The sequence below is a fragment of the Cyanistes caeruleus genome, chromosome 3 (assembly GCF_971803275.1).
Source record: "Cyanistes caeruleus chromosome 3, bCyaCae1.hap1.1, whole genome shotgun sequence".
Classification (NCBI taxonomy): Eukaryota; Metazoa; Chordata; class Aves; order Passeriformes; family Paridae; genus Cyanistes; species Cyanistes caeruleus.
The window spans coordinates 72,118,303-72,129,414 of NC_141703.1; the positions used below are offsets into that span (position 1 = coordinate 72,118,303).

Sequence of the window (11,112 nt, forward strand, 5' to 3'; positions counted from 1 at the left end):
CCCACAGTATTGGACACTCATACCAACAATGAGTTAGTGAAGTTTAAAGAACACATTAAAAAAATCAGACCAAGGAAAATATCTGGAATCACATACTTGGCCAAGTCTTCCCCCAGGCTGGCATTTAAAGACACAAAAAAAATTAATCAAGGTTTACCTTGCTCGTCTTTCCAAGCTGCTGCCAAACAGCCCAAGTTTCAAGTCTACTGTGTTCTAAATTCAGAGGGAAAAAGGAAAACATGTTCAACCACAGGGTTACAGCCAAATCCCAGGAACAGGTATTCTATAAATCTGTTTCCACCTTCAGTATTCACCCCTGCCACCATTTCAATTACACCAAGCTTCAAAGTAAGTGCTGTTGAATTGTACATGGGGAGGTCTAAGGAAAGAGCTCCCAAGTAGAATATCTGTAGCAATCAGCGCACCTCTGTGATAAATAAAAAGCATTCCTAGTAAAAGGAATCCTGACTTCCTGTTTGCACTTAGTATTTTCCCCATTATTATGCAAAACTTGTAACATACTGGATTCTTGAACCAGATTCTTCAATGTACCTTTTTAATTAAAGGTCTTTCAATTAAGCCTTTCAAGGCTTAATCGCAGGGCTGAATTGCCAAAGATCTGATTAATTTAGATTTTGCAATAAATAAACCTGACTTTCATAAGAAAAAAAGAGCTATTTCATGTTTGTCCAAAACATAAATTTCTATGAAACAATGGCACTACCATGTTGTAATACACAAGAGTCATGCACAAGGCATTTTTTTTAGATGCAGAAACAGAAAACCTCAGAACTTGCACACAACTGGGCAGGGCATAGCTGGGTTTCTTTTAGTATCTTTTAAGTCTTTCAAACTTAAAAAGCGTCAGAAAATGTAGATACTTATGAGCTGTTTTCTTGCACACTGTGTGCATGCAGGAGCACTGAACAGATCTGGCAATATGCAGCACTACTTAGAATTGTAAAAATCTGCCTCTCTAAACCCAGGCTCTGGACATCTGACATGCACTGCACAGCAACACTGAGTGATGAGAAGTGCACCTGCTGGGGATGTAGGTGGCCACAAAGCACAGACCCTGAGCTCAGAGGGGACCTGAGCCTGCTCTCATCTCTCTCAATGAAAATTCACAAGATCCTATAATATTGCTACTCCACACCACCACAGTGACTACTGAACAGAAAGCTTTAGATCAACTTACTTCTGGAGAAGAGAAACAAAACAAATCAGTGTCTTCATCCTTCCCATCACCATGCAACACTGTAAAAGCAAGCACAGAAAAATCCACTCCTGTAGGGCATCCTAATCCACGAGACAATAGGAATACACCATCACCAGAGTAGTCTTCTAAATAGTATTCAGCAAGTCAACAGGAATTAGGGCCCTAACTTTTTTTAGTAAGAGAATTTAAGAGCTACGAATAGAAATGCAGACAGAGATAGATATAAAAGTTAGCTGAGAATTACAAAGACTGACTTATATGTACTGATTAGGGCATTCTCTGTTATCCTTAGCTATGTATGTTACTACATTCAGCACAGGATAATCATATGGAAAGAAAAAAGACAAAAAACGCCACACATTCAAAAAGCATAGTTAAGTACAGGAAAAAAAAATCACTTCAGACACCCCAAAAATACTACACATCCCATACAATTTTTCAACTCTTGGAAAAAAGTTACTCATGCAGAAACACTGAGGAAAATGAGGTTTCTTTTAGAACAAACTTGTCCATCACTTTGTCAAGAAAAGAAGCAGGAGAGGAATCAAAAGGAATTGATTGTTCTTGCTAACTACTGAGTAAGTAGCAAATAAACAATATGTTAATCAAAGCTAACAGCCCATCTGATATCCTTAACAGACCATATAAAATAAAAATTAACAGTGAGCAGTGCACACAATAAAACTCTGGAAATAAAAAGATCCAAAAGCCTTACCTTCTGCACTGAAAGCTTTTGACATATGACACAAATCACCATTTCTCTGACGTGGTTCTGTAAAATGCTCCTCTAGTAGCTTAGCAGATTGCCTTCAGAGATAAAAGTAAAGATTTAGGATCATCAGGTATATTAGTAAGAAACAAATTATGACTTCCAGCTCTTTTACAGCTAAGCTCATCCACTTTTACCAAATGACATTATAAAGAAGCTGCAGTTAACAAAACACACGACAAAAATATTTGTTACCTTCTCTTAACTGGGGAAGTACTTTAGTTCTGCGACAGTGAATTCATCATACATAAAGGTAATACTACAGCTGTTAGGCAGGCAGTATTTCAGGTAACTAGAACCAGCATGAATAAATTGTAATGTAATCAGTTTTAATCACATTAATTCAAGTTATTTAAAACACACTGAATAAATCAATACAGACCAATATGATGTGGTATCTTACAGCGTACCAAGTTGCATTGAAAATGTCTCCCTCCACGAACCTACTCCGAATACTGAAACTTTTCACAAACTGAGTATTTTACTCAGGTACATAACACAGAAAAATAGAGTCACAGCGTTGCAGAACACAGACATTACTTCCTACATTTTCTCAATTCCATTTCCTGATAATTACGCCGTCAGAGCTTAAAAATATTAAAGCCACCATCTCAAAATTCACGTACCTCACACCTTTCATTCTACTTCTAGGAAGTTCTTTATTACTCTCATCCAACAAGAACTCTTCCATTCTACTCATGGTGCCTAACATAAAAATAAAAAGACAAATCTTTACAACACAGCCCAGATCATCACTTGAGCCAGCACTGCAGGTTCACATCATTTTGTGACGACCGAAATGGAAGTGACAGACGCAAAAATCTTATTACGCATACATCTGTCTTCCTTGAAAACCAAATGTAAACGCAACAGAGCAGCAGCCCGCTCTGCACGCCGACCCACCTACGGGGCACATGAGGAAACACCGCTGCTGCTCTCCCAACCTCCCTCATGACCGCGGATCCTCAGCAGCAGGATGATTCCTCCTTACTGCAATTATCTCCGTAACCACTCCCCGCCTGCAAGCCACCCCACGGACAGACCCCGACTACCCTTCCTTTGGGACTGCCCCCGCGCCCCGCACCTTCCGTGGTTTCTTTGGTTGTTTCTTGTTTGGTTGCTGCCCGAGAGGAGCCCTCTCTGGCCGCGGCGCTGGCAGGGACGCGCGGCTCCGGGGCGCGGCTGCCGCTCGCGCCGCCTCACCGAGCCCTCGTGCGCCAAGATGGCGGCGGACCCGGGGCGCCCCTTGTGACGGCCGCAGCCAATGGCGGGCGGGCGCGCAGGGCGGGGCGGCCGCGCCCGGCCGGGTCCCGCCGCCATGGCCCCGCCGGCCTGAGGCGCTGCCTCGCAGAGATGGCGTTCCCGGCGCTCCGGGGTGGGACAGCGGTCAGGTGGCGATCCCTCACGGAGCTAGGCCCTCGCTACCTCACCAGCGGGATCGGGGGGAAAATTGGGAGAGTAAAAGGTAGAAAACCCGCGGGGTGAGGTTAAGGCGGTTTAATAGAGGAAGCAAAAACCACGCACACAAGCAAAGCAAGACAAGGGATGAATTAACTGCTTTCCTTGGGCAGGCAGGTGTTCAGCCATTCTCAGGAGAGCAGGGCCCCATCACATACAGCGGTAACTTGGGATGACAAAAGCCATCACTCGAAACATCCCGCCTTCCTCTTTCTTCCCCCCTCTTTGTACACAGAGCATGATGTCAGGTGGTCTGGAATGTCCCTTTGGTCAGCTGGGGTCACCTGTCCTGGCTGTGTCCCCTCCCAACCTCTGATGCACCCACAGCTTTCCTCACCGGCATGTCAGTACAAAAACTGACAATATAGAAGCAGAAAGGCTTTGGCTCTGTGGAAGCCCTGCTCAGCAATAATAAAAACATCTCTGTGTTATCAGCGCTCTGCTCAGCACAAACCCGAAACACAGCCCCACACCACCCACTGTCAAGGAAATTAATGCTCCTCTAGCCAAAACCAGAACAATTGGATTAGAAGCCATTAAGTCCATGCTTTGGGGTTACTTTAGTCTACATGAGTTCTCACTACTTGCAGAAGAAGTAAGAGGTATTTTTGCAGTGTTTTGCCACTCATGTTTTGGCTGTCACAAATGTAGCATGATATTCCCCAGCTATCTGTTTAATCATCTCTAGTGAAATACAGTTAAGTTTTAAAATGAAAAATACCTTGATTTTCCTCTGCTGATGTCCAGATGTTAAAAAGATAAGTTTCTTTTTGGTAGAATTGCCGTGTTAAAGTTTTGGGCTTGACATGCACAGGAGAAGGTTACCAAAAGCTTATCAAGGTTACCAAAACTTATCAAGAAGGACATACCACTGATAGTGGGCACAGGGAATACTGAAACACAAACCTTACCTCAAGGTTTTTTTAATAACAGGGTGTACTGCAGTTGGTGTGGCCAAGGCAAACAGTGTTTGTGTGGAAAAAAGCCAAAAGAGGAGAGACTACAGTCCTATCTGCTGAAGGGGCAGGAGGAGAATTTCAGGACTGATGTGGAGGAAAACATGAAGAAAGGAACAGTGAAGTTCAAAAATTATGTAATTCTATGGACCATGGTCTCATCCACATTTTGGTAAAACACCCAAATCAAACAAGTTTTCGTGGGTTTTTTTATCTACACTTGAATGAGCCTGATCTGTGTGTGAGGGGTGGAACTTCCCAGAAGTTATCTTCAAGCTGATTTCCCTTGTAAATAATTTCCCTCAGATGGGAAGACATTAATCATCTCTCTATGTCACCCATAAGAACTAACCCCCCTTCTCCTGCTTTGTGAATACCAGTGGCCTTTCCTCTCCGATTCTCCTGCCACTTTTTGAAATGAAGCTAAAATCTCAGGTGTTTTCTCAACATGTATTTAGATTTGGAAATTGCTTCCTCTACTTCCAAGGTGAGGGCAGGATTGCACACCCCAAATTTTGTCTTCATCTTCCTTATTATGTGTTAATTCCCATTTAAAATTTAAGTCATAAACAGTTTCTTAAGATCATAATGAGTAACAGCTGAATAGTAAAACGTAGGATTGGTGATGGCAGACCTACTTTGGATGTAGCAGAGAAAGGAAAATAATAGGAAGATTTGCCTTGATTAGAGGTCTGAATGCAATTTTAAACAATCAGAAAATGATGGTCTAAAATACAGTGTAACTAGCTATGAGAAGTCTGATTAGGCCTAATTAGCTATTTGGTGGGAAGACAGTTCATTCTTGCTTATATTTTAGGTAATTGAACAATAGCAACACATTCCCAAGTCATGGTTTTCTTATTACTAATTGTGTCAAAAAAATATACAGCTTCACATTCTGCTCTCCATGCCTTTACAGAGAATTGTAAAGATGTGCATACAGGTTATGTTATATATCAGGCATATATTTTGGGGTTTTGTAGCTCTGACAGCCTGTATCTGAAAGAATAAACTAACATCATCCCTTCAGTTTTGCACTCACACCGCAAACAGAACTGTTTGCTTTCTCTATTAAACTGTCACACGGCATTTCTGTTAATCATTCCTAAAAAAGCGGTAATATTCCTGGAAGGAAGGAACACCTTGTGCCTGTGCCATTAGCTGCTCAGGGGGCACTGCCGATGTTCCCTGTTTCAGGCGGTGGTGTTGGAGCAGGAGGGCCGGTGTGTCCGGGCGGGTCCCCACGAGGTGGCAGCATGGGCTAACGCTGGCGGCAGCGGCACCTGGGCTGCGGTGTGGTGAGAAGTGCGCTGCGATTGAGGGATGCTGCTGAACAGACTGGCGGCTTGGGTGTGAACTCTGCGGTTGTATTCTAAAGTCATAGTCAAATGCAGATTAAAAACATATGTTAGGTCACGACGACTCCATGTAGCGCTACAGGATCGGGGAAGACTGGCTGGAAAGCTGCCCTGCAGAAAAGAATCTGGGGGTGCTGGTGACAGCAGCTGAACGTGATCCAGCAGTGCCCAGGTGGCCAAGAAGGTCAATGGCATCCTGGCCTGGATCAGCAGTGGTGTGGCCAGCAGGAGCAGGGCAGTGACCGTCCCCCTGGACTCGGCACTGCTGAGGCCACACCTCAAATGCTGTGCTCAGTTCTGGGCCCCTCAGTGCAAGAAAGACATTGAGGGGCTGGAGCGTGTCCAGAGAAGGGCAGCGGAGCTGGGGAAGGCTCTGGGGCACAAGTGCTGTGAGGAGCAGCTGAGGGAGCTGGGGGTGTTTAGGCTGGAGAAAAGGAGCCTCAGGGGGGACCTCACCACTCTCTGGAACTGCCTGAAAGGAGGGTGCAGCCAGCTGGGGTCAGCCTCTTCTGCCAGGAAACAAGCAGTAGGACAAGAGAACGCAGCCTCAAGTTGCACTGGGGAGGTTGAGATGGGTCGTCAGGAAGCATTTCTGCATTGAAAACATGGGCAAACATTAAAACAAACTGCCCAGGGAGGTGGTGGGGTCTCCATCCCTAGAGGTGGAGACTGGATGTGGCACGTAATGCTGTGCTCTAGTTGACAAGGCAGTGATTAGTCTGAGGTTGAAGTCGATGATGGAAGTCTTTTCCAACCTAAAAGATTCTATGATTCTATGCTGTGATTCTATGTTTTCTGGATAATCTTTCCAGCCATCTGTTATTTCTTCAAATGCATAATTGCATCTTCCTTTCTCATTGTCTGTATCTTGCCTTTTCTCAGCAAGAATTTATGCTTTAAAAATTTAATCACTAAAAGCACTAAAACTGTCCAGTTTTAATTTTTTTTTAATTGTGATTTGGATGATAGATTCTGCAAACATGTCTCTCAGTTATTTGGTATATAATTGCTATTAGATTTTTTACTGTACTGTATCTGTGCAATTAAGTGCTAAGCAGAAACAGTCTTTCCCTAGATGCTATGTGATGGGTTCCATGTGTGTTTGCAAAAGGAAGGATACCTGCTACATTACTGGAGGCAGGGCCAGATGACACAATTCAGTAAAGTTTGTAGATAGGGGTTATGCAGGTGTATTGGAAGTATGATTTCTTTAAACATGTAGCATTAACAATTGAAGGTTTACACATTAGATGAATAATTTTAAAATGTTGTGGTGGCATAACACAGAGACACTGATACCTGAGGGAGATGTACTTAATGTTAACTCCTGGCTCATAGTACTTATAATTACCTTTCTGAAGTATCACAGATGTAGGTATGTAGGTAATTTATACTGTGAAAGAGATTTGACTTTCCATGATCATCAAATTTTCTTGTTAGCCAGTATATACATTTGTGATTTCTAGATCTACTCAATGTGCAAAATTTCTGTTCTAACAGTACAGCTGGTATTTTCTTCCATGATGTTTATATGATGATAAATAGTTAATTTTTACAGCTCTTGTATCTGGCAGCAGTCACTCAAATAAAATTTAAGAATTATTGCTTACTTATGTTCATTTACAATGTTGCTTTTATCACTGCACATAAAATTACTTTTTATGACCAGTTAGTGTTGATCTAAACCTGTGCAGTTGCAGAAAGGGTTGGTCTTGCATTTTTCTCGTCCCAGGTGTGTGTTCACTCTTTCCTAGTGTTACCACTAGTGTTCCTGGCACCATTCTGGATGGATTAGTGAGCTGGTTGTTTAGGCTGCTGTTGAGTAACCATTTAGTTCCCTCAATTCATACCAAGAGCCTTGGGGCCTTGCACTTAACAATGCAGTCAGTGGCTGTTCTTATTTGGGCTTAGTAGTACCACTACCCAGTAACCACTTATAGTGGTGCTTATATTCAATAGCATTATTTATCTAATTTTCTGTGAATGAAATTAGTTGCAGGGTATGCCAGATACTTTTTTATCATTCACCCTGTTGGTTAAAACTAACAAACTATCTGTAAGTGTAACGGTGGACAGCTTGGTCCTGGGTATTTCTGTGGCATTGGTGCTGAAATCACACTGCTTCTTTTCTCTAGAGAATTCTCTAGAGAATCCTTCTTTCCTTCTGAAACACTGTGTAGGAAATCTGCTGAGTCTGTCCTCATATATATTAATAGTAAAAATATGACAAAATTCAGAAGAATAGGAGTGCTTAATTTAAAATGTGATTTTTACCACACTCTTAGTACTTCAATCAAGCAGCCAGACATGGGATGGTGAGTTAGTGTGATCCATTGTACTCAGCTGCTTGACAGAACTGAGACTGTTGAAGCTCCATCTCCCTAGGTCCAGCCAGTAGTGAATTTTGAGTGTGTATTCCCAATTTTGATTTATTATTGAAAAGACTACAATGCACCTTGACCACAGTATAAGTAGTGATATCTGGAAATACAGACTTGTTAAACAAGCAAAATGCCTTTTTCTGAACTCGGCTTTCCATCTCTGAAACTCAGTATGTCTGTAGCAAGGCACAGATTTGGGTCCCATTACACAAATGAATATCAAGTAGAGAGATTGCTGTATCCTGTGGGATCTGACTGAAGCCTCTGCATGGGCGCTGAAGTTGGTTTGGGGGTCTTTCAGTTGCATTTGTTTGTATGGAGAAATATAAAAGATGTTGAAATCTTTCTGCAGATCAGCCATTGTTAGGCTCATTGAAGATGAAATTATATCTCTAGGCAAACCAGTCTTTCTCTTTTGTTTGTAAAATCTTTAAGAAACTTGGTTTCACAGTAAAAGTTCCATCTGGTCCCATGATAATGAGCACTCCTAACAAATGCTGTTCTCTTGTTAAGAAACAAATTGATTAGAAGATCTTTTGGAATCACCTATACAAAGTGAAAGTGAAAAGATCAGCAGTATTTTTTTCAGTGCCTGTACACAAGGTTTCAGCAGTTCAAGGTGTAAATATGTAATGATATTCTCTTCACAGCAGATTGCTGCAAATATTTACTATGTGCATTTGTATAAATTTCTCAGCATCCCCCTGAGCAGCTCATGTGTGGTGTCCCTTATTGGACCTCCCCATAAGACAAAACCATTAGGTTTTTTTGTCTTTGATAATCACCATATAGAAAATTGCTGAAGTCTTAAGAAGGCATTTAGAGGATTTACTAGTTAGAGTTCTTCATAATGCACTGAAAATGGGTAGTGATGAGGGAAGAGTAAGGATTATTCTGGTTAATAAGGCTTTATCTGATGGTTAAGAGCTTGACTACTGAAACCACTGAAATGACGGTTTAGTACCATATTCCTCCACTAACTCCTTGCTGGACCTCAAGCTACTTAGTTAGTTAGTTAATCATCATTTCCCCTTGTTTATTTTGTTTATTTGTGTGATGATCCTCCAAAAGTATAGACAAAGGAGTTGGGTGGCTGTTAGTATGACAAATATCACATACCATTGGTTCTGAATTCTGTTGCTTTACTGATGAAAGAGATGTTGTTTAGAAAGAACAGGATTACCACCCTGTGGCACAATCATTCCAATCCCTGTCATTGTAATTACTATCAAATTAATTCTGTCTATTCTAGGAAAGATAAATTATTTTACTAGAAGGTACTCTGTGTCTTAAAGTTTTTGTGTTATTCATGCATAAAAAAAAGGAATGAAGTCAATGACAAATGGAGAATCTGAATTTAAAATGACTGCTAAGCAAGTAGAGCACATTCTCAGAACTGTGAGTTGATGACTTTTCAATCACCACAAGGCATAATATTAAAAATCCAAGAAACAATCTGTTTGTGGGCCCAGAGAAACAGAATTATATGCCTCTTGTACCTACTCTTCCTGGAAATTATCTTTGTATTGTTCATTTCTGGGGGTGCACACCTGCTGTTTGAAAGAGTATAAAGCATTGCTGTTCTGTATAGAGCATGTGAGAATTAATATGCCCAGAGCTTATGTGGAATAAAAAAAAAAAAAAGAGGAGCTGTATTATAAATTTAACTTCCTTAAAAAATACCAGAAGGTATCAGGAACAGAAAGTCTTTTGTTTATTTTGGTTGATATAACTGTCCACTTCATTTTTCTTTTTCTTATTTTTTTTTCTGGAATAATAATTGAAATGTGTGGTTAATAACTTCTATTGGTGTAAAAGCTATCTTTTAGTATACTCATATGATGCTGAGCATAAAATTGAAGTTGATAATTATACATGAGGAAAAATTACTCCGAATCACAGGAGTATTCACTTTTATCCTTTGTATTTGAAGGTAAAAATTACTGTGAATGATTAGAAATACACAGAGATTTCTGTAGAAAAAAGCTTCCATGGGCAATAACTCTTAGGATGGCTGTTGCTGAGGAATGGGGTAGAGGATAGAGTATTCTGAAAGAACTTGGGCATGCATAGTTGTTCATTCTTTCTAAGTAATGTAAGAACTAGAAGGCACCTGATGAAATGATAAAATGACAGACCTTAAGCAAAAAGCACTTTTGAAAACAATCTGTAATTAAACATTAAAAACTACTTCCTACAAAATTATAAATGTATTAAGATATGATCAGTCAATTTTGTGGTGCATGAATTAGAACTGTTAAAAAGGATGATGCACACATGATCAATTGTAATTCTGTTAGTCTCTCAGTGCTCACAGCAACTTTACTAAGGGAAGCACCATTCCATAATGGTCTATTTTTATGTTTGCTCTAAACACCCACTTATGGCCATAGCAAGAGATAAGCCCACTTTTCTCTAATTGTCTCTTTGTATGTGTCAATTTGCTTGTATTTCCACACTAATAAATTCTGATCCCAAGAATCTAGTAAAAGTCTAATACAAAAAGTTAATATTACAGAGTGATTTAGGAGAACTAAATTCAGACATGGCACGAGATTATTATGTATAGATACAATAAAATTTTAACACACATATACTTATTTCAGGTGTGTGATTAATTTTTTATACGTGGTCTAAATGCCCTTTCAACAAGCGCATCTGTGCATTTGTATTAGCAGTAATAAAGTAGTTACATCATCTCTTTGTTATCATCACTGAAATACATTTTGAGCTTTAGTGTATTCCATGGCTGGGTAATTAGCCAATTAACATATTGTCTAATACACTGACTTCAGCAAAAGTGGCACTGTGAGTTGAGAAGAGGGAAAAGGTTTCTTCACATGAAGATATAATCCTTCCAATAAAGACTGACTGCTTGCTGTTGGAATGCAGTGGGGAATCATTAAGTTAAAGCCCAGGATTACATTTCTTATGGTAGTTGTTCTAGCACTTTATTTCATTTAGATGAGAG

At 40.5% G+C, this 11,112-nt stretch overlaps 1 protein-coding gene and 1 long non-coding RNA gene across 2 annotated transcripts in view; one reads left to right on the plus strand and one right to left on the minus strand.

The window, feature by feature from the left end:
- Window positions 1-3,254, minus strand: part of RNF17 (ring finger protein 17) — a 41,832-nt gene extending 38,578 nt beyond the window's left edge. The window contains exons 1-5 of the mRNA XM_023919912.2: window positions 3,073-3,254; window positions 2,615-2,693; window positions 1,935-2,026; window positions 1,199-1,257; window positions 158-213 (exon numbers count right to left, since the gene is read on the minus strand). Of these exons, the coding sequence (XP_023775680.2) occupies window positions 158-213; window positions 1,199-1,257; window positions 1,935-2,026; window positions 2,615-2,688 (281 nt within the window). The 5' untranslated portion in view covers window positions 2,689-2,693; window positions 3,073-3,254. The remainder of the gene's footprint in view (window positions 1-157; window positions 214-1,198; window positions 1,258-1,934; window positions 2,027-2,614; window positions 2,694-3,072) is intronic.
- Window positions 3,255-3,293: 39 nt separating this feature from the next.
- LOC147654240 (uncharacterized) lies at window positions 3,294-9,704 on the plus strand. The gene is made up of 2 exons (XR_015284773.1): window positions 3,294-3,453; window positions 4,380-9,704. It is a non-coding gene; the product is annotated as an uncharacterized LOC147654240 (long non-coding RNA).
- Window positions 9,705-11,112: the final 1,408 nt, after the last annotated feature.